Source organism: Orcinus orca, chromosome 3, assembly GCF_937001465.1.
Source record: "Orcinus orca chromosome 3, mOrcOrc1.1, whole genome shotgun sequence".
Taxonomy (NCBI): domain Eukaryota; kingdom Metazoa; phylum Chordata; class Mammalia; order Artiodactyla; family Delphinidae; genus Orcinus; species Orcinus orca.
The window spans coordinates 12,588,795-12,611,913 of record NC_064561.1 but is presented as its reverse complement, the minus strand read 5'-3'; the positions used below and the strand labels follow the sequence as shown (position 1 = coordinate 12,611,913).

Below are 23,119 nucleotides of genomic sequence, written 5' to 3'. Positions count from 1 at the left end.
GGAATAAAGACACAGATGTAGAGAATGGACTTGAGGACATGCACGGGGAGGGGGAAGGCTAAGCTGGGACGAAGTGAGAGAGGGGCGTGGACATATATACACTACCAAATGTAGAATAGATAGCTAGTGGGAAGCAGCCACATAGCACAGGGAGATCCGCTGGGTGCTTTGTGACTACCTAGAGGGGTGGGATAGGGAGGGTGGGAGGGAGGTGCAAGAGGGAGGGGATATGGGGATATATGTATACGCATGGCTGATTCACTTTGTTATACAGCAGAAACTAACACGACAATATAAAGCTATTATACTCCAATAGAGATGTTAAAAAAAAAATGTGTGTATCCACCACGTCCCTGGATTTTAACACACACACAGCCAGGGGAGACACACGAGGGAGACGTCTCAGCCACAACCTCCGGCAGGTGGCAGAGATGGGGCGGGGACACGGGCCACGTAGGGCTCTCCCAGGGGCCCCAGAAAGGGACAGAGCCTCTTGACTCCCTCTGGTCGACCCTCACATCGGGCTCCGTCAACAGCCTGGTCATTAGGCGGGTCAGCCCACTGGCTGTAGGTCAGCCCACTGGCTGCGGATGCTGCCCACAGGGTAAGGGGCATGGCCTGGGGGGTGTGCCCTGGGGAAGGGCATGCCCTAGGGGTGGGACATGTCCTAGGGGCAGGGGCTTCCCTGGGGAGGGGCAAGTACTAAGGGAGGAGCAAGTCCTAAGGGGAATGGGTGTGCTCTGGAGAAGGGGCGTGTCCTAGGGGAGGAGCATTGCTGGGAAGGGGTGGGTCCTAGGGGAGGGGCGTGCCCACAGTGGGAAGGGCTCACCGACAGTGGCCGCCTCTTTCTCACCTGGCCCGCACAGTGCCGGTCTCACAAGTGTCCAGGTCCTGGATATATCGGGGCGGGTCAATAAGGAGCTCAAACTTCGGCAACACTGAAGGGAGAGAGCAGAGAGGAGGGAGGCAGGGTGGCTTCCACCTCTGGGGCGGCCCCAGAAGGGTACTGGAGATGTGGGAGGGAGGAACACAAAGCCACCTCTGGGGTTTCTGTGCTGCTGACACCATAGGAATCCACACCACCCGTTGCTGAGCACGGGCAGCTCTCTGGGGGTTTTGCCGGCCGCATCTATTTCCTATCTTTGGGGGACCAGCACTTCGTTTTTCTCAGGGGGCCATGTATCATCAGTTTTAGGCCAGCTGAACTGAGTGCAGCCAATTCCAGCCCATCCCAGGGGTGCACAAGTAGCCAGGCTTCTGGACCCGTCAGGGGCATCCTGAGGGTGCCTGCAGCTGGAAAGGACTACCGCCCTGGGCACATCCAGCCAGCCCTGGGCACATCCAGCCAGCTCGTCCCCCTGCACAGCCCACGCAGAGATGGACACCAAGGAGCAGAATGGAGGAAACATGAAGACTCTGGTCCTGAGAGCTTGTTACACGAGCCTATAACCCTTTCCTTTTGCTTACTGGGTCTGCACCAGGCTTCTGTTGCTTGCAACCCATAACCCTGACCTCTAAGGATTTTCCTTCCAAGACCTGCCTCGTGAAAGGAAGAGAAATCCTTGACCCCATCAGGGAGAATTTTAGCACAGAAGCGGAGTATGTGGCTCTGGCCCAGGTTCATTCCCCAGCTCTTAGTACTTGAGCAGTTTCCTTAACAGCTCTCTCAGCCTCAGTTTCCCCACCTGTAACATGGAGATGCCTCATAGGTTCAGGACAAGGATGAAAGAACAAAAGGAAGTGACAACCTTAAAAAGGAAGGACATTCGGACACATGCTGCAACATGGATGAACCTTGAGGACATTATGCTCCATGAAATAAGCTACTCACAAAAAGACAAATACCTTATGACTCTACTCGTATGAAGTCATACATTTTACAATTTTTTTTAAAGGACATGACAAAGGCCCAGGCTTCCATATCGTGCCTGGCCCTACTGAGCCCTCAGTGAACGAGGCTCCGGCCATCTTCCCCCTTGTCATGTGTGTCGTCACTAGGGCTGTGGTTTCTCCCAGATCTGAAATCCTAGGGTCCTAAGATTCTCCGACTTACCATACTTCTGAACTTCAAAGGACTTGTTGTACACGTGGCCTTGCATTTCGACAAAAACGAACCATTCTCCCAGTACCGGCTGGTCAGACAAGGGGAAGGTCATGTTGGTGATGCCTGTGTGAAGAGAGACGCCCCCCCTCATCCTGGGGCAAGTGAGTGTGCAGAGGGCCTGGCATCTGGTGGTGAGGTCAGGGCAGAGGCGCCCCGGGGACCCTGCGCCTCCCCCCCGGCCGAGCAGTCCCTCGGGGAAGCCAGAAGCCACCCGAGGCTGGCGGGGATTTGTGCACAACAAGCACCTCTGCAGTCTGAAGGGGAAGCAGCGAGACATTGCACCTTGGGTTCCTGGGGGACCCCTGAGGCCAAGGCCAGGCGCAGGCAGCTCTGCTCCCCACACGAGTCGTTCCCTTGGTGACAGAGAATCACACAAGCCCTGTCCCTACTTGGCAGCCCTCTCTAGGCATCTCAGAATCAGGAAGAGCGAAATGGACATGGAGAGGGGTCAAGGCCAGGCCAGGAGACCTGCACAGCCCACACAGCCGCTGGAGACCCCATTCTCTGTGTCTGGTTCACAGAGGCATGCGGGGGCCAGGAGCCCCCGAGCAGGACTCAGGGGTCTGTCATGTCTGTGCATTTCCCAGGTCGAGGGTGCACAGCTGTCCTCAGTCTCCCCAAGCCCCACCTACAGCTCCCCTCTCCCAGGACTCCACTTCCCTTAGGGCCGAAGCACAAAGGGAGATGTCAATTACATGGCCCTTATTGTCATAGAGAAAGAAAAAAATGCCAACTCCTCAGGCAAAGCAAAGCCTTCTGACTTCCAGCTGGAAAAGAACTGTCTCCTGTTGCGCTGGGGATGAGGACAAAGAAGATCTGCAGCAGGAGGAAGGTGGGGGGTGCCCACAAACAAGGCCCTGATATTCCAGAAAGATCTCAAGTTACAAGAGGATCCCCAGCTGGGATCCCAGGCACACAGAAATGTGGGCGGAGGGTCCCAACGCTGCAGGGAAGGAGCGGCAGGTGCCCAGACAGAGCACATTCTATTTTCCTGTAAGGTTTATCACATCTGCCACCCAAAGGTGCAGCCCCCAAACCACAGAAGGAATTAGGAGAGAGGATGAGAAGAGAGGCTTACCGCAGCATAAGGGCTGCAAGTGTCTCCACTCCATCATCCGTGAGCCCCGGGGGTCCTGCAGGGGGACGGATGCACAGTAAACTCAAGGCAGCCTGTGTGTGCCCGGTGTGCATGCGGACCTTCCAAGCCTGCTCTCTAGGCAGAACAGAGAGCTCGGGGCAAACAGAAGCTCGGGGCATAGAAGGGACTTGTCTGAGGACAAGGTGGCGGAAAGGGCTGGCCTGCCTCCTCATTTAGGGAGCTGCATGCAAATCTACAAAGAGATGGACAGACACATGCTCAGCTTATTCCAGGGTGGACCCAGGGATCGGGATGGACCAGGTCCCAGTCTATGGGGTGCCGAGGCAGGCAGGGATCAACCCAGAGGGTGGATGTTAGGCAAAAACAGACCAGGTCTTGCAGAGAGCGGGCTAACTGTCTCTGAGCCAGCTGCAGAGGGGCAGGCCACTCACCAGGACATAAGCTTCCAGCTGCAACAGAGACAGACAGAGGCAGTGAGCAAACCCTCCCATAAGACCCGAGCCCTCCGTGCATGCTAAGTGTTCATCCCTCGGGACAGGCACAGGTTCTGTAATGGGTTTAATGGTGTCCCCCTCCTCCCAAAATTCACACGTTGATGTCCTCACGCTCAGAGTCTCAGAATGTGACTGTATTTGGAGACGGGTCTTGATAGTGGTGATTAGTTAAAATAAGGTCCCTAGCATAGGTCCCAGTCCAATAGGACTGGTGTCATAAGAAGGGGAAATTTGGACACAGATGCACACAGAGGGAAGACAATATGAAGACACAGAGAGAAGACGGCCAGCTACAAGCCAAGGAGGCAGGCCTGGAACAAATCCCTCCTTCACGGTCCCTGGAAGGAACCAATTCTGCCCCCACCTTGATCTTAGACTTCTGGCCTCCAGAACTGGGAAAGAATACATTTCTGCCCTTTAAATCATTGAGCAAACTCATACAGTGGCCACTGGCAATGAGGGTGGCCGAGCCCCATCCAGGACCTCTGTGTTCCTGGCTCCCCATCACAGCCCTACCGTCCTCTCCAGACTCCCACACGCCCCAACCAAGGACAGCTCCTCCAGGCAGCCCTCCCATGTTGCAGCTGGCTTGTTTTTTCAAGGGATCATGCCAGGTTCCTTGAAGGTCTGGAATGCACGCTTTCATCCCTGAACCCCCAGCACCTGCCTGGAGCCTGGCTTCTAGCTCCATCAACGTCACACTGAACAGTCAACACTGACTCCAGTGAAGGTCAACTGCTTGCACAACTTGCCCCCTCTCCGGGGAAGGCTGTGGGCAGACAACCCCCTAAAACAACTGGGCACAGGGACTCAGCACCGTCCACTCAGAAACATACACGTTTGGGACCTTCAAAACCTCCCTGGCCGTGGACCTCAGTATCCCACTCCTGGGGTCCAACTGAGCCTAAGGAAGGACACACCAGTGAAAAAGAAGGTTTGAGCATAAAAACAATCGTGGCAGCATTTCTGACAATGACCAAAACCTGGAAACAAGCAAATGTCCACCAGGAGGGGGCAGCTGGGTATGAAGCCTTCCTTTGGCAGAAGGACCTCAGGCACTGAGGTGAGTTTGCAAGGCTGTGTCAAAAACGTGGGCAAGTGCATTCAAAGATCCAATGAAAAAAGTAATGTGGAAACTCGGGCTGGTGAAAGTTAAGAAAAAGCTGCGTGCACCCGATGGAACTGTGCTTCTAGGCTGGGGCCCACTGGGGAACTTTGCAGGATTATTTTCCAGCCCCCTGGGGTGGGGTCTGGGTCCGCTCTGCTCAATCATGTGCCCCAAGGGTTAGAACGGCGCCTGGCATGCAGTAACCACCATACACGTGACCCCTCGGGGATCCCTCAACTGGAGTCACCCCAGACTGCGTTCCCATCTTTGCTCTGGATATGTACAGTTTACTTAAATCTCTTCCTTTATGATCTCTTTCCTTCTGAAAGCGCCTCTTTGCAGCAGAATGCCAACTAATAAATACAGAAGAAGCAACAGAGTTGGAAAAATCACCACTTTGCAAGCATCATAGCAAGTTTTGATTCATGTAATTCTGAACTCATCTGTGGAGGCTAGAACTAGCGGGTGATCATGGTGACTGGCAACAGGGTGTCCACACAGTCTCAAGTGTCCCCCACAGATGACTTACTGATTACAAAGGGGAAACAGTGACTTTTGCAGGGAGAAACCAGGCAGACTCTATCTGAACTACCGTCAGGTACCTCAGGATACGACACACTGGGGAGGACCAGCACGGCTCCTGTGGCTCCTCCCCCATGACGCACAACTTGAACCTGATCGCAGAGAACAAGCCGGCAGACCAGCCCACTGGGGAACACCATTCAAAACAACTGCCTGGAGTCTCCAAAAATGTCAATGCCGTGAAACACAGGCAAAGGCTGAGGAGCTGATTCAGAGTAAAGGATGCGAGAGACATGACGACTAAATTCGACACGTCGTCAGAGACTAGGTCCTGGACCAGCAAAGAAACATGCTATAAAGGACATTATTGGAACAATATGGACTCTGTATTAGACAATATTATTGTACCGATGTCAAAATTCCTAAATGTAATGATTGTACTTTAGTTGTATGAAAGAATGTTCTTGTTCTTAAAGGATACAGGAGGTGTTCGGGGACAAAGAGATGTGATATCTGCAAATTATTCTCAAATGATTTATCATTAAAATAATTTTAAAACTATGTGTGTACATATACATATATACATACAATACATGTATATGTACATATATGTATATACACACACTGAAGGCACATAAATATAATAAAATGTTTTGTAATTGGTGAATCTAGATACATGGTTCTCAAAGTGGGTTCCCCAGAGCAGCAGCAGAAACCAGGAACTTGTCAGAAATACAGATCCTTGGGGCCCATCCAAGAAGCTGCTGAATCAAAAATTCTGGGGAGGGCTTCCCTGGTGGCGCAGTGGTTGGGAGTCCGCCTGCCGATGCAGGGGACACGGGTTCGTGCCCTGGTCTGGGAAGATCCCACATGCCGCGGAGCGGCTGGCCCCGTGAGCCATGGCCGCTGAGCCTGCGCGTCCGGAGCCTGTGCTCCGCAACGGGAGGGGCCACAACAGTGAGAGGCCCGCGCACCGCAAAAAAAAAAAAGAAATTCTGGCGAGGGCCCAATAACTTGTATGTGAACAAGCCCTCCAGGTGGTTCTGCTGCACACTCCAGTTTGAGAACCTCTGTTCCTGATCAGAGCTTGGCCAACTATGACCCTTGGGCTAAATCCGTCCCTCTGGCTGTTTGTGTAAATAAAGCTTTATTGGCACCCAGGCACACCCATTCATTCACATGCTGTCTGTAGCTGAGTCCATTCAAGTTGTGACAGAATCCCTCTGACTGGCAGACCCGAACATACTTACTACCTGGCCCTTTACAGGAAGTTTGCCCACCCCTGGGCTCCATGAAGGGCCTATGGGAAGTTCTCTGTGACTTTCTTCCAACTTTTCTGTACATTTGAAGTGATTTCCAAATAAAAATTAAGAGAAAATCAATGTCTTTTTTATGTGAGTGTATTTACTTTGAAGGAGAAACGGTGGGTTTTAAGTGTCAATTATATTTTGTTTCTAATAAACGTTAAATAAATGCAGGGCTATTAAGATTTTAAATGATGGGCCACGGCCCCGACCCCGCACAGAGGGGTACTGGCCACTGCAGGGACCACTGGTGCCCCTTGCGGAGGAAGCATGCCCACAAGCACTCTTGTCACATAGAACTCCCCCTGGGTCCCCCAAGGGACGTGGAGCCCCGGGAAGAAACCGAGAATGGAGGTAGAAATTGGAAGAGGCGGGGGAAAGGCCAGTTGTGGATGGTGGCCCTGGCCAGGCCGAACCCAGGTGGGTATGTTCCGGGCCCACGGTTTTAGAAGCCAATCTCACCTTCTCGCTGACGGGCCTCAGGTCTGGAGTGACAGTGAAGATGCTGATGAGCACTGGAAGAAAGGACATAGGCGTGTGGCAGCTCCAGGCCATGGCTGGCCCTCCCCCCGCCGGCGCACACCGCCACCCACCTCGGTGTTGGGGCCTGTACACCGGCTTGTCGGTCTGGATGAACACGGAGGCTCCCCGGCTGTCCACAGTCACTGAAGTCTGGTTGTGGAAGAAGGGGCCCTCCTCTGCCCACCAACCATGGCCCCACACCTTCAGGAGGGCCTGGCCCCAGAGGCCCGTGGGCACCTGCAGGCAGAGCACAGAGCTTTGGGCAGGGGGTGTCACCCTGGAAGGTACCCAGGTATTGTGAAAGCAGCATGGAGGTCTAGGGCAGGGGAGCACACCCGGGGGCAACTGTGCACCCAGGGGACACTCAACAGTTTCAGGAGATTTTTGGGGTGTCACAGCTCCGGGGAGCTGGCGCTACTGGGCATCTGGTGGGTGGAGGCCAGGGATGCTGTTCAAGACCCTGTGACGCACAGGACGGCTGTCAGCAGCGCTGAGAATGAGAAACACTGGTGTAGCTTGACAAGACAGAGCCTTCTCCTCGCCTGACACTGCAAGCTTGCAAAGATATTCTCATCCCTGTAGAGCTACAAGAATTATCTCCCATCTTACCCAAATGCAGTCATAGCTGGTAAGCTGGGAGGTACGGAGACCCTAGTCCCTTCATATACATACATACATATGAATACATGTATGCATATGTATGTATATTTTCATATTTCATATATGTATAGAGTGCATGTGCCTCTGTGCTTTGTCTCACTGTAAACACTGCACACACATTATACAATCCCATTTATATGAAATGTCCACAACAGGCAACTCCATAGACACAGAAAGCAGATTATTGGGTACCAGGAGCTGGAGGGAGATGGGGAATGGGGAACGACAGCTAACGGGGATGGGCTTTCCTTCCTGGGTAATGAAAATGTTCTGGAACTAGACAGGGGTGGTGGTTGCACAATAGTGTGAATGTTCTAAATGCCACTGAACTGTCCACTTTAAAATGGTGAAAGTGGTAAAAAAAAGAGGGTTTTTTTGGCCACCTAGATGGATTAAAAAAAATAATAATACCCACTGCAGTCTTAAGGATTCACCGTGGAGTTCAAATTCTTCTAGGGCAAAATTTCCAACATTTAGGGAATGGAAACTACCCTACATAATTCCCTCATTTTTTCCTTTTTAAGTGATGAGCAGAATACCCATGCGCGTGAGTCATAACCTACAGAAACTCCTTTTGTGACTAAAGCAAACAAAAGTCACGACTCTGGATGTGACCATGTGCCATGAATGCGATGCTCGTGGCCATCCCTGGGTGCCTGGCGGGTGGACATTACGTGGTCATCAGTTCACACTGGGAGCTACAGCACCACCTGTTCCTAAGACCATCCGAATGCGGGGGTGTTCTTCTCCCAGTTGTTTGTCAGCATCCACCTGTGTGATTGCGCAAGGGGTGAAAAAGTCCTCGTCACCATCACAGCAGTCAACCATGCTAAGTATCCTGGTGAATTATCTGACCGGTCCTCACACCAGTGTGCCCATTTTATGGATGAGGTCGGGGCATGCCGGGACCTTCTCCATCCTTCCAGCACCTGTCTCTGGCTGCCTCTCTTGTCTGCTCTGAACAGCATCAGAGGGACCCTGCCTGCCTGCCTGCCCACCTGCCACCCTCGGGATGGGGCGTCTCAGGACTCTGGGGTCCCTCCTAACTGCAGTTAACCTTGAGAACCTTTAGGACGAACTTGAGGATAATCCCCTTACTCTGACCCCCAAATCTTTACCTGCCTTTGTTTCTGGAAACCACTCAGCACCAAAGACCTCCATGCAAGGAGGAAAAAAACCCAGGCCACTCAGGGGAGCAGGCATGGACAGGTAGGAAGTAGCTGGCGGGAGGGGGGGGGGGGCTGTGTGCCAGCGGGGTGTCGTGGGTGCTGGGACCAAGAAGTTGCCCCTGAGAACAGAAAGGATCAGATGTGACCTTTGGGGACATGAAGTGACCCGCCCCGGGTCTTGAAAGCTGCAGAGCTGCCGTTTCCAATCAAGTCTCAGCTCAAAGTGGCGTTCCTACCTGGTCCTGCACCTGCCAGCCCTCAAAGGTCTTGCCGGAAGGTTCTGGACTGAGCTGACCCCCATCCCCACCCCTGACCTCAGTGATCCACATTTGCTCCTTTAGCATCAGTGACAGCCAAGGACTCGGGGGGCCGAGATCCAAGCAAGGGAGGCGGCCAGGCAAAGTTGGTGTAGCTGGCAGCTGAGTACAAAGGTGGGGGGCTTGGGGCCCAGCTAAGGAAAGAGGCTGGCTGTCCTCTGGGGAAGGCTGCGTGGAGGGGCCAGTCCTACGGCAGGCCGATCCACCGCCCTGATGAACGCCCAGCTCCCCGCCTCTCCAGGCAGGAGAGGCCCCTGGGGCTCTGGGTGGGGGTCCCAGATTACCGGACTCCGTAGGCATCCACCAAACACACCCGAGAGAGAAGCCACCAGACTCACTAGACCCTGAGTTTCCGACACATTGTTGTGCAGATGGGTGATCAGGACTTAAAGGCATGGCACACAGTAGACACCCATGGTTGGTGGCGACATATCACGATTCTACTCCTAAATGGAAACCATCCGAAGCAGAGGGATTCAGGTGAAGGCTGGTTCCACAGATTGGAAATCTCCCTCCCACTATTCATGGGAGCTCCTGGCTGGCTCCACTCCAGGCCACTGGCTGCCTCTTTTGGCCTCTTTCCTGCCCCAGGGCTTTTGCACCGGTGGTTCCCTCTGCCTGGAATGCCCTGCCACCTGCATGTTGGTTCCTCCTGGTTTCAGCTCAGAGGGACCCTGCTGCCATATAAAATGACTCTACCCACCACTCCTCAGCATTCTCTTTCTCTGACACATTTTAAAATAAAATGTTAGAATTTGATTAACATTTAGTGTCCTAAAATAGGACACTTGCTACTCTCTGAGGTGATCATGTTTATGTAATTGGGGGGTTACTGTCTGACCCACCCCTTTGCCCATCACCAATAAGGCTGGTGGCTGAGAGCAGGGAATGTGGCCAACTTCCTGCTTGAAACTGAATAGATGCTTAAGGCATTTGTTACACAGATGCACGGGTTAAGTCTAAAAAATCGGAATAAAACAAAGGTTTTAGGTACGCTTTCTTGAAAGTTCCATCAAGGGCCTCTTACCGGCATCCTCGCTGCTGCACAGATGAGAGGGACGAGGCGAGACACAGACCGGGTAGAGCCTGCCCGTGGCAGTCAGTGGCAACACCAGGTCCCCACAACACGGGTTTCCAAACCCTGTACCCGGAAGCACTCAGGTCCCCAAGGCAGGCACGGCTGGGGAGTGGGTGGGGTAATGGGCAGGGGAGTCCTACACCCACAAGAGCAGCTTCTCTCTTGTCTGAGGCCCACACCATGGTTCCACAGAGCAGAGTTTCTTAACTCAACCTCGGCACTACTGACGTTTAGGGCTGAATCATCCTCTGCGGTGACGGGGACGGGGGCGTCCTGTCCCTGTAGGGTGTTGAGCAGCATCCCTGGCCTCCACCCACTAGATGGCAGTAGCACCCTCACCCCCAGCTACCATAACCAGAAATATCTCCAGACACTGCCATTGTCCCCCGGCGGGGGAGGGGAGCATCCTTCCCCACTCCCCAAGTTGAGAAAGGCTCATCCAGAGCTCTTCTAAATGCTAAGGATCCCAAGACCCTTTTGAAAGTCTCCAGTCCAGGGATCCCCAGCCCTTCTCCCAAAGGTATATGGCCCTTTACTGGTTTCTTATACAAATCCACAGCATCTCGCCTGTGAAGAGTGCCTTCTTATGCGCGGTGGCTAGGGACACAGCATAATCTTAACCCCGCTGGGGCAGCCCTGGTTTCTTTCTTTCTTTTTTTTTTCTTTCTGGTAAGTAATATGCTTTAGTAAAAGTGCTTCTCTAAATAAAATACACGAGGCTTTCTTTCTTCCTAAGTAGTTCATCTGTCAGTGGACAGGGCAGCCCTGCATTCTGATTCACAAGAAAGCAGATCTGCTCACAGGAAGCCGGCAAGGGCGGCTCTAGCCTATTGATCCAGGGTTTTCCAAATGCTGACATCTGGGGCTGGCTCATTCTCCGCGGAGGGGCTGTCCTGTGTATTATAGGACTTGAGCACCATCCTCGGTCTCTACCCACTAGAAGCCAGTAGCAACCTCCAACCCTGCCCCCCAAGCTGTGACAACCAGAACTGTCTCCAGACCCTGCAAACCTCACCCCCGGGAGAGAACTCTAGAGAAAGAATTCTAACATTGACAAGAGGGCAGGAAGACCACTGCCCCACAGCAATGATACACTAATGATGCATCCCATCCCATGGAAGAGGAACCGCCCCGGACTTCATTCTAATCACTGGGAGAGAGCACATTACAATTTGGAATGATTCTCTACTTAGCCCATCCTTTCAGGGACTCCTTTGAGCATCTGGTAAGCGTTAAGGACTAGCTAACCCAGAAAAAGCCGACAATTTCAGGGCTTACGACTGCCTTGAAATCCAAGGACTCCAGTTAAAAAACCCATGTCAGAGAATGACCTACCTGTAGTTTGGTATGTAAAATAATTTTAAAATAATAATATTCAATGCCAACAAGGCTGAGGGCAATTTGGTCTCTAACGTATAGCTGGTGGTACCATGCACGTGCACTGCTGTGTCTTCCAAGACAAAACAGGACACAGCAAGAGCCTTGGATCCTAATTTGGTAGTTCTTCTTTCAGGGTGTTCAGTCTAAGGCAGGCATCCAGTACGTTAACAGCTTTACGCACAAAGATGCTCTCAACTTTTGGATTACATTATCAAAACCCTGAAAACAAGAAAGAAATCTAACTATGTACAAGCGATGTGTGTGTGAGGGGGAGGTGTTAGTAAATTAGTATATGAAAGAGATGCAGTGGGATGTTATTTACAATAGGATGCAATTATAGAGACTTGGAAACACGGAAGTATGTTTACGCAACGTGTGAAGAGAAAATGGCATGACAGACCACAATATACCCTTTAACTGCAACTATGAAAGAAAATGTCTTCATGTGGACAAGGATTTATGGGAAACATGAAAAAGTGAAAAGTATGAGGGATGGGATTATGGGTGAGCTTTGAGCTTTCTCCTTTTGTAAACTGTTTTTTCCTTCATTATTCTTTTTTTTTTTTAACATCACCATTAATGATTCTTTTCACAACACATGCAACTTCTCTTCTTCCATTCCAGTTCAATTCTTTATTTCCAAAGTAGGGTTTCTGATTTTAAAAATTCATAGCTTACCTTGAGTTTGATCGTCCCTTTATCTAAAAAATGAAAATAAAATGAAAACGGTTAAATCAGGAGCTGTGTTTGCCTGCCTCCTTGAGCTGCAGCCTTACAAACAGGGGCTTTCTCAACCCAGAGGGATTTTCTGTGGACAAACACACACCCTGGGTCATGCTGGTCTGGCCTGGGCTGGGATCGGCGGAAGTGAGAGGTTTCCTTCAAGCTGGAGAGTACTGAAGACCGGAGGGCATGGACAAAGCCGAGCTATTCAGGGGAAGGTTGGCCAGCCTGCATACTTTATTCACTTCACCCCTGGCCCCTGCCCAAGGTAAGCTGTGAGGGGAGCAAAGAGAAAACTCCACGGGAGAGGAACAAGGAGAAAGGTGGAGAGAAAAAAGAGGAGCCTGAGGTCCCCAGTGGACCTCAGTCCAATGGATCTAACTAGTCTTCCATCTACCTCTCTCTTCCACCCAAACTGAGTCATCTGTCGTCTGACACTTCTCCAGGCTCTTTGGCCTCCAGGACTTAATTAGGCATCTACTGTTTCTGCTTCCCAGTGTCCATTTCCCCCACTTCCTGCTAGCAGAAGCCCGATTTTCTTGGAGAAGCCCACCTACCCAACTCCTAATTCTTAAGGTTTAGTGGGTTCTGCCCATCTTCCCTGGGGCTCTGTGAAGATCTACATAGGCCTTCCTCCTAGACACAGTGATTGGTTCAGAGTTGAGCACATGTCCTAAAATGGGCCAATCAGCATGGGCCGTCCACCTGGTCACAGGACTTGGTTCAGAGTTGAGCACATGACCCACATGGGCCAATCAGCATAGGCCTTCCCTCTGGTCACGGGGATTGGCTCAGGATTGAGCACATGACCCAACATGAGCCAATCAGAGTTAATCCTGGGACTTTGCCCAAAGGTCCTGTAACTGCCAGTCCCTCCCTGCTTTGGAGAGACACAGGCACATCCAGAAGTGGAGCTGGGAGACTGGGCCAGTGATGCCAGGGGACTTTTCTAGTTATAAGAGCCCATAAACTCTCTGTTGCTGAAGCCAACCTGATTTGGGTTTCAGGACTGGCCAGTGGAGTCGGCACTGCCTGCACTTCTCCTGCCTACCCAAGTCTCCCTCTCCCAGGGGACAGAGGCTGCCTTGTTGGCCTTGGGAGACCTGACATCATCTCTCGGTGTCTCCTGTGGCCACACCACACCCTGCATGATGAATGAGTTACCTGCCCTGCTGGACTACAGGCCCTAAGGCAGGGCCTGGTCTCCACACTTTGTCCAAGAGGCCAACGCTGCTGTTGTCTGCAGTTTACGAAGGAGAGCCAGGGAGAAGCTGGCTGAGGGCCTGAGCTCAACTCAGTGGCAGGCTGGCTGTGAGCCCAGCTCCGGGTCTAACACCACAGGGGTGCTAGAAAGGATCTGAAAAGGTCACAAGGTTCCCTCTGGGCCCCCTTCCCACGTCTAGCCAAAACTGGCACGAAAGGGTGCCCAAATCTATCCAGATCTGCACCCACTGAACCTGAGCTGCTGAGGAACAAGGAACTCTGATTTCCCAGACTGGGCAGGTGGCTTCCCCTGCTGGGCCTTACTCTCTCCATCTGTAAAGTGGGGAGAATGCAACCTGTCCTCCTACTCCTGCCAGGGTTCTGGAGGTGAGGTGGGAAGGAAGCAAAGCAATGCCGATACTGCCTGAGCCCTAAAGACCACTTTGCAAAGGGAGGGGAAGGCCTGGTCAGGCACCCCAGGGACCTACCCAGGATGGCTCCCTGGCTCTGCGCCACCGCCTCGCCCTGGGCCACCAGCTGAGCCTGGACCATGACTTCCCTCGGGGAGTTAAAGATGGTCACACTGATGACTTCCTCCACTCCTGAGCGGAAGACGGAGGGTGCAGCGATCAAATAGCCCCTGCAGAAGAGGAGAACCGCAGTGAAGGCCAAAGGTTCTGACTCATCCCTAGCCTCACTGTCACCTGGCTGAATCAGGGTGCACCCTAGGTGGACTCCCACCTATGCCTGACCACACTCCAATGGCACTGTCACTTTATGTGTCCGTGTCCCCTACCAACCTGTGAGCTCCTTGAGGCTTGTTCACCTCTGAATTCCTCCCCCAGCCCCGAGTAAGCAAGAATCTGGCTTCTCTGGATCTACCCGGAACCACACCCTCTTCGATCTCGGCATTATGGCCTCTGGACTTTTTTCGCAGCTCCTTCTGCCACAGGACCTTTGCACATGCCACACCCACAAACTAAAATACTCTCCCCTGTAGACTGAGTTACTGGTAGGATCCCACTTCATCCTCAAAGCCACCCGTGAGATGTGCTAACATCTCCCATTTCCAGAGTCAGAAATTAAGCCCCAGAGAAGCCAATTCACGTGCCCGAGTCAGTGAGAGATTAGGCTACAAACCCAGGCAGCCAGACTCTGGACCCCAGTGGAAAGAAGCAAGGAACTACCTGCAGCATTAATTTTAAGAATAAGACCCTAAAGACAAACTAAATGGCCTGAAACAGGAAAAGCACTGTGAACAATGGAGTCAAAACAGCTCTTTCTCAAAAGACTCAGCTTGACTGGGAAGACATTTCTGGAAGAGAGGTGTTATTATCCTGTTTTCCAGACGGGAAGGCTGACCTTGCAGAAGGAGGAGGAACGTGCACCAGATCACACAGCCTAGGCAGGAGAGGGCCCTGGGGTCCCCTTATGGCACCGGACCTGGAGGCCTAGGTCCTCCCCACCTGAGCTCCTGCTTCCCCGTTATTTTGCAGCCTTAGGTAGAAGATCACAAAGGCTCATCCGTAACCACGTGACCCACTCACAGTGCAATGGCAAGTGCCAGGAGCCTGGCAGCAAAGGCAGCACAATTCCAACGGTGCAGAACTACAGGCATCAGGAGGAAACGGGAGAGAGGGAAAACACTGGGCAAACACTGAGATCAGGAGAGGTTTTTTTATTTCTCAACATCCTCTCTGGGACAACCCCAGGTCCACACACAAAGAGATGAATTTAGACCCTTACCACACACCATACACGAAGAGGACCTTCGAGACATGCCATGTACTATATCACTCCAGCACTGATAAGAGTGTGCAAAGACCCTAGTTTCGTAGGTGCACTGCCCAGCAGTGGCTGGACCCGGTAACCCTGGGGTCCGATGTTCTGACTCCAGCACCGACAAGCGCCTGCAATGACAGGGCTCCTCTGTGCAGTGTCAGGCCTTGGCCATGCACAGAGCATACATTGATCCTGGGTATGTACTTGCACCAGCCGGAGCATGCAATGACCCTGGGTTTCATGGATGTTCTGTCCAGATCCAGAACTGACCACAATGTGTACTGACCCTGCGTCTTATATGTTCTGTCCCACTGCAGCATCAAACACAGCATTCAGTGACACTGGGACAGACATGTACTGCCTCAAGCATGGGAAGACCTTTGCTTCATGTGTGATGTGCACCATCCAGCTCCAGCACTGACCAGAGGGTGCAATGACCCTGGGGTCACCTGTGCAGTGTCTGGCCTCAGCGGTGCACAGAGCACGCAATGATCCTGGGTACGTAACTGTACTGTCTGGAGCACACAGTCACCCCCACGTACGTGATGTGTACTATCTGAACTCTAACACCGACCTGCACGGGCAATGACCCTCGGTTCCTGTGTGTCCTGCCCCACTGCAGCACGGGAATACGGCCACCTTCAGGACAGAAACTTTCTGCCCAGCTCCCAGATGACCCCCAGGGCCTCCCACATAGCACCTGCTGAGTGTGGAAGAGTACTGGGGGAAATACACAACCCACGTGTTCACTTTCCTTGGGCACTTCTAAAGCCCTTATCCAGATCTGAGTTAGGGTCTTCACGCAAAGGCCCAGAGAACCTGATGGAACCAAATTAACTTTCCCTGCGACTCAGGAATTACAGCTGTTGGAGGGCTCGCCAGCCAATCACTGTCTACCTGATACACCCCTGCCATCTGGGCTGACACTGGCTTCTCATCCTTTGGTCTTGGAAGGTCCCATCCTGGGAAGGGTGGTATTTGGTAAAGTGTAGACAGTATTGGTCTCATAATAGTGTGCAAATCCATGGGGCTTTCTGGCATCAGGCATTCCTCACAATACAATCAGATGGATCATAGAAGTGGGTATCCGGGGCTATTCCTAAAACGGGACCCTTCGGGCTGATGCGCCATGGCTCTGGCTTAGAGGTCGGCTAATCTGGACCCCTGGTTGGTCACTGTGTGTCTCCCAGCACGGGAGTTCCATTTGACTCAACAGTAGGTAAGATCCCAGGGCAACTTTAGTCAGAGGCAAATACTCCTGAGAACTGTTTAAAACTCTGCAACACAGGGACTCTGAACTTGGTCCTTATAAGGCGGGGTCTCTCATGGAGGGCAGGGTCATGCTTCGTGCTGGGGACTGTCCTGTGCATGGCAGGATGTGTTGCAGCATCCCTGGCCTCCACTCAGTAGATTCCAGCCGCATGGCCTCCCCCTAGACGTGACAACCAAACATGCCTCCGGACATTGCTGAATGACCCCAGGGAGACAAAAATCGCCCCTTGGCTGAAAACTGCTATCCTGAGGGATGCCAGCTTTGAAAGCATCAGGTCAAAAGTTTGCTGGGCTCCAATTTCACAAGGCCCAGGGGAGGTAAATCCCATGGTTCCAACTGCAGCATGGTGTCTTACTTTTCAAACTTGTAATCCAAAGGAGCAGCACGGGAGGTGCCTCCGCTCACCTAGTCTCACTGCTGACCTGTTTTCTGGGAACTCCTGTACAAGGGCTGCTTGAACAAGGCTCAGAAAGGCCGGTCTGCACTAAACGGCTGAGCCTGAGCAGCTGCAGGCAGGCCCCCTCCCAGCCCACAACCCCGCAGGGCTCACCCAAACTTGGCAGGTCTGCGAATAGTCCCTGTGAAGCCAACTCATGGGAAATTCTCCTTAGCAGCTAGTTAATTCACCTCCTCACTGTGTCAACTCACCAGAAGCTCTGTAAGCAAACTTCAAGAAAAATGTGGAAGCAAAATAAACACTTCCTCCGCCCCCCCCCCACGCCCTCCCAAGGAAAACGGAACGGCAGGTCTCTCCTTCCATTTCTCAGCCAAGACACGCACCTCTTACCTTCAAGCCACGGACAACTGGAAATCGCCACCCAAGAAGACAGCCCTGGTCACACCAAGGGAGCGAGGTGGGATGGGGGGAGGGCCTCGCCGCCTTAGCTCTGAGGAGTCCTTGTACCCCCACGGGGCCACTTCTGAAGCCTCAGGCTACCCTCTTCCCAGTCCGACTCGTGGCGGCTAGGGGGTCAAGATTCTAGGTCCCGCCCAGCCCGGAGGCTGTGTGGCCTTGGACAGGTCGCTGCGTCTCTGAACCAGACCCCGCGACCCCCACCCCGAGAAGGCGGCCAGCCTCCTCCGTCGCCCGGGGCTACTCACGGGGCCTGGGGCTGCGCAGCGCGCACGCCGTCCCGCGGCGACAGCAGCAGCAGCAGGAGCCGGAGCAGCGGCCAGAGCAGGGCGACCCACATTTTCCGGCTCCGCGGGGCTGCCGCGCCCGGGTAGGGGGCCCTTTGTTCGCAGCCCCCGCGCAGTGCGCCCGGCGCCATGCGCCCAACTCCGCGCCCGGCTAGGCTGGGGCAGCGGGGGACCAGCCCCCTCCCCGGACCCGCCTTGTCCCCGGGCCCGCCCCCACCCGGACCCGCCCCGCTCACCCCCTCCCGGCCTCCCGCCCCGCCCACTCTCCGGACCTCGTCCTGCCCCCTCCCCCCGCTCCCTTCCCGGGACTCATCCCCCCCCTCAAAACCGACTCTCCCCCAATATCTCCTGGGACCCGCCCCGCCCTCAGCCCGGACGCACCCCCAGACCTGACCCATTCCCTTCCCCTTCGTCGGACCCGACCCATCCCACTCTTCGCCCCCCGCAACCCGGCCCCGCAACGTCTCCGGACCCGCCCCCGCCCCGGACTGCCCCCTTCCGAGCTCCCTGCCTGGCCGCCTCCCCGCCGCCCCCACCCCGCGGACCAGCCCGGCCCCGCCCCGCCCCGCCCCGCCCCACGCGGGGGCCGCTCGGTCTCCGCGCCGCCTTCACCCCGCACCTTGTCGGCACCCCCCACCTGCCCCAGCCTGGACCCGGCGACCTGTGCAGTGCACTCACAGGAGGAGCTGAGCCCTTTGGGGAAACGGAGGCTGGCCAAGGGATGAAACTTCAGACCCGCAGCTCCCCCCAGGCGCCTGACTGCCGCTCCTCGCTTCTTCCCGCTCCCCACCTCCTCCATCCACAAATCCCCTAGGCCAGGCCCCTCCCTCTCTGGGCCTCACTTCCCCTCTCGGAGAGCAGGGTGCCCCCTCCTGCCCCTCCCAGTGTGCCCAACTCAGTGATGGCCTCACTGTTTTAGGTCCCTCTGGAAGGGGGCACCAACTTTTTATGTCATGTCCAAGTCCTGTCCCTCCTCTAGTTACCCCCCAACTGTCCCAGGTGGTCCCTCTAGTGAGGACCCCTGCAGGGACAAGGGTCTTACTTCTAAAACTCTAGAGCTGACCATATGGCCCTCCTGCCCCAAATCCTCCCGGGTCTCTATTTATCCAGGCCAAGTCCAAACACCGGGCTGCCCTGAGGCTGCCCTGGTGGCTCCCACCTCATCCTAGTTTCTAGATGCCCTGTGCCACCCTGTGCCGATCCCCACTGCCAGCCTTTGCTCAAACTCTGCCCCTCTGCCCTCCTCCTTGGCCTGGCCAACTCCTGCTTCTTCCAGAAACCTCCCTTGCACCCTCCCTGCCCTACGGGCATCGTGGGTCCTCCAGGCAGCCTCTCCCACCAACCCTCTCCAAGGGCTTTTGGCCAAGCCCTGGCCACCCAGTGAGCACCAAGCCCTGGGCAGGCAGTGGGGACTTCAGGGCAGACAGGATCTGCTGTCATAGATGGCCGAGGGGGCTGTGCAGGGGCCGGAGTGGACTGGGGAGCAGCTGCAGTGCTGAGAGACCAGGAGGAGTTGCCAGCCTCCAGTCCCAGCCACACTGGCACCAAGCAGGGTGGTCTAGCGTAATCCTCATAATTCACGTCTGCCCAGCCCCTGCGCGCCTCCCCCTGCTCCTCCGTAAACCAGGCTCCACTCTCCAGTCTCGCGAGGCCAGCCTCCTGCCCCTCTGTTCTCTCCCTCACCCGCTGAGCTCTGGCTACACAGGCCTCCAGGGTTCCGTGGATCCCGACTCACTACCACCACCACCTCCTCCAGCCGAGGTGCCAGCTGGCCCTCTGCCTGGGCTACTCCTCCTCCTGGCATCCCAAGGCTGACCCCCTTCTACCTTCAGGACTAGCTCTACCCTCCCTTCTTGCCTGACTACCTGTAAGACAAAGCCTCAGATTTCAGGTCCCCCAAAGCCTGAGTTCCCTGCTCTCGCCAGGTCTGCCCCCACTCAGCAGGAGAGGCTGAACCCCACCTGGCTAGTTCCCCTGTCGGTCAAACCAGCTGCACGCCACCCAGTCCTAAGCTAATAGATTTCATTTTCTTGGTTTTTTGGTTTTTGGTTTTGGCCGAGCCCCACGGCTTGCAAGATCTGTTCCCCGACCAGTCCTAACCACTGGACCGCCAGGGAATTCCCTCACTTCTTGTTATTCAAGTAAGCCCATCACATCCTCCCGAGGGAAGCAGGGGCACCCCACCCTCTTGTTACTACGAAGCCTGCCTCCCACAGCCTCTGGCTGTCCACCCCGCTCCTAAGTGCAACCCTCATGTGGTCCTGCATGGCCAGCTGTGTCTTCCCCCCACCCTGCCCGGGGTTGTGAATATATGTAACTAACAGACCACTCTACCCCACCCGTTCAGTGTTGGGTATTGTGTGTTTGGCTATCTTGTACTATTTAGCATGAGGGATCCTTCCTTCCCTAATGGGGTGAATAAGAGGCAAATAGAACACCACCGTGCTCTCATCACCCAATTTAACTCACTCCATGGTGCCCGGTAAGGTAGAGGCCATGATCTCATTATCCCAGTGAACCTACTTCCTGTCTGTCTCCCCTGGGGCAGGAGCGCCATTTGCTACCAGATGCCGGGCCCCTGCTTTGAAGTGTCACAGTACATGTGACATCCTCCCTGGTCCCCTGAGCTGCAGTGGGGAACTGGGGAAGAGTCCCACATTTGATACATTTCCAGCACTTGTGTGAGTCCCTGGTTAACAGAGCCATTATTAGAAATTGTTACACCAACTTTCAATTTAGTATATGATATTAAAAATAAAAACAATAAGTATGCAAAAGTTATCAGTTCCTCATTATTTCACTACATCATACTCTTCTCTGTGCTCTTGAGAGTATCCCTGACCTTTGTATCTGATGGTAAAAAGACTCTGTAATGATACACATCTCTTCCCATGTAGTGACTTCCTGCTGGCAGCTTGAAACTGGCCATGGGGGGAGTACAGTCAATTCTGCTCTAACACTAGTTTTGAAAACAAAAATTTGTTCCAACATGATGGATACATAAGGGAAGGATTTGAGCGTAATTTGATGGAATGTGGTATTGCTTATGCAGGATTTGGTCTGCAAGAAACACGGAGTGAATGCAGGAAGTAGCACCCCACTGACCAGAGCCACATGGGAATATACAACCCGTGCCACACACACACACACACACACACACACACACACACACACCCTCAACATCTACACTCCCTGAGCTGTTAGGAGCCACCCTGCCCTCCCCTGTCTGGGATGACCATGTCGCATCTCATTTCAGCAAACCTCCTCCTGGTACCTCTCAGAGACACGAAGGCTACAACCTTCCCACACCACATCCACACATGAACCTCAGGTCTTTTCCAAGGTCAAGTGCCACATGTGCTATAGTATTCGTGTCATTCTTAGGGTTTAACGTGTGTATAATGGTGCTATCAGTTTTTAGTAAATGCCTATCTTTTTAAAATGTGTTACTGACACCGTTTTTTTAAAATTTATTTATTTATTTTTGGCTACATTGGGTCTTCATTGCTGGGCGTGGGCTTTCTCTGGTTGCGGCAAGCGGGGGCTACACTTCGTTGCGGTGCGTGGGCTTCTCATTGCAGTGGCTTCTCTTGTTGCAGAGCATGGGCTCTAGGTGCACAGGCTTCAGTAGTTGTGGCTCACGGGCTTAGCTCCTCCGCGGCATGTGAGATTTTCCCAGACCAGGGCTCGAACCCGTGTTCCCTGCACTGGCAGGCAGATTCTTAACCACTGCGCCACCAGGGAAGCCCTTGACACAGTTTTTGAGTGTGGTGTCCTGACTCCTTTTTTCCATGAGCCCTGTGGTTGGTGTGAAGAACATAGTCATTTTCAAGAATATGTCAGGGAAGAACTGGCTGCTTTTACCCCCCAGGAAGAGTTTGCTAAATATCTCCTCGGTCACCAGTGATGAATGGCATAGCAGTCTGGGTGGGAGGACGAGGAAGACAGTTCAATTGTGAGAAGCATTTTGTTCTTCCAGGGAGCCAGCCTGGTCCTGGGCTCACTGAGCACCCGGCAGTCAGGATGTGGCAGGGGATGACAGATGAGCAGCCCCACCACCGGCAGGAGGTGGGAGCTGAGCACAGCATGGCCAGGACCCCAGAGCCAGAGAGGGAACAGGGCATGCCATGTGCAGGAGTGGCTGTGGTGAATGATGTTTGCTGCTCAGGAGGAAACAGCCAGTTCGTCACTTGGGGAGTGATCAGTGATATTAATGAAGCTGAAACTGCATGTGACCTCTGACCCTGCTGCAAGGACATGAATGCGTCCAAGGTGACCCAGCCAAGAGCTTTCACAGCTGCGTCATTCAACGGTGGTGAATAGACAGAAGCAGACTGTGTGTCCATCCATGGGACAAGGGACAAACAGATAAAGGAAGTATGTGCCCTGTGTGATTCCCACAAATCAGGGAAGGTGGGGTATGGGTGTTGGGGGGAGAAGAGGAGCCAGAGAGAGGGATGCAGGAAGGCGATTTCAACAAGACCCAAGCACTTTCACCTCCTGCTGCCTGGGGAGCAGGAACCTGGAGGGGAGGGAAGGATGACTGGGGGGATCTTCCTGCACCTGTGTGATTTCTTTCACCCCGTGTCCTTTATGCCCGCAGCATGTGAAGAGCAGAGGCTTTTCCATACAACCAGTGTGATCCCCCTTCCCAGGCTGGACTTTGAGAAAGGCTCCTCCAAAGAAGATATATAAGTGGTCCACAAGTACGTGAAAAGATGTTCAACATTACTAATCAGTAGGGAAATGTAAACCAAAACCACAATGAGCTCCTACTTCACACCTATTACCAGGATAGTATTTTTTTTAAAAAAAGACAATAACAAGTGTTGGTGAGGATGTGGAGAAATTGAAACCCTTGTGTATTTCTCACGGGAATGTAAAATGATGCGGCCATGCGGGAAAAAGTCTGGTAGTTCCTCAAAAAGTTAAACAGAATTACCATATACTCCACGAGTTTCCACTCTGGGATATATACCCAAAGACAGAGAGATTGTAAATAAGCAATGGGGCTAAATAGCAATGTTTTCACCCAAGATAAGGCACGAATTAGGTGTAGGTTTGCCAGAGTTAGCAAAGAAAAATACAATTAAATTTGACTCAGATAAACAACAACAACAAAAATTTTTAGCATAAGCGTAGCCCATGCAATATTTGGGACATGCTTACACTAATAAATTTTATTTGTTTCTTATGTGGGATTCATATTCGACAGGGTGTTTTATGCTCTATGTGACATTT

General features: G+C 53.3%; 1 protein-coding gene across 1 annotated transcript in view; it reads right to left on the bottom strand.

Annotated features, from left to right (window-relative positions):
• CPAMD8 (C3 and PZP like alpha-2-macroglobulin domain containing 8) overlaps positions 1-18,055 on the bottom strand; it is a 98,545-nt gene extending 80,490 nt beyond the window's left edge. The window contains exons 1-9 of the mRNA XM_049708264.1: positions 17,840-18,055; positions 14,172-14,323; positions 12,436-12,458; positions 7,225-7,390; positions 7,094-7,146; positions 3,635-3,652; positions 3,183-3,237; positions 2,054-2,167; positions 854-938 (exon numbers count right to left, since the gene is read on the bottom strand). Coding sequence (XP_049564221.1) covers positions 854-938; positions 2,054-2,167; positions 3,183-3,237; positions 3,635-3,652; positions 7,094-7,146; positions 7,225-7,390; positions 12,436-12,458; positions 14,172-14,323; positions 17,840-18,009 — 836 coding nt within the window. The 5' untranslated portion in view covers positions 18,010-18,055. The remainder of the gene's footprint in view (positions 1-853; positions 939-2,053; positions 2,168-3,182; positions 3,238-3,634; positions 3,653-7,093; positions 7,147-7,224; positions 7,391-12,435; positions 12,459-14,171; positions 14,324-17,839) is intronic.
• Between the last annotated feature and the right edge of the window lie 5,064 nt (positions 18,056-23,119).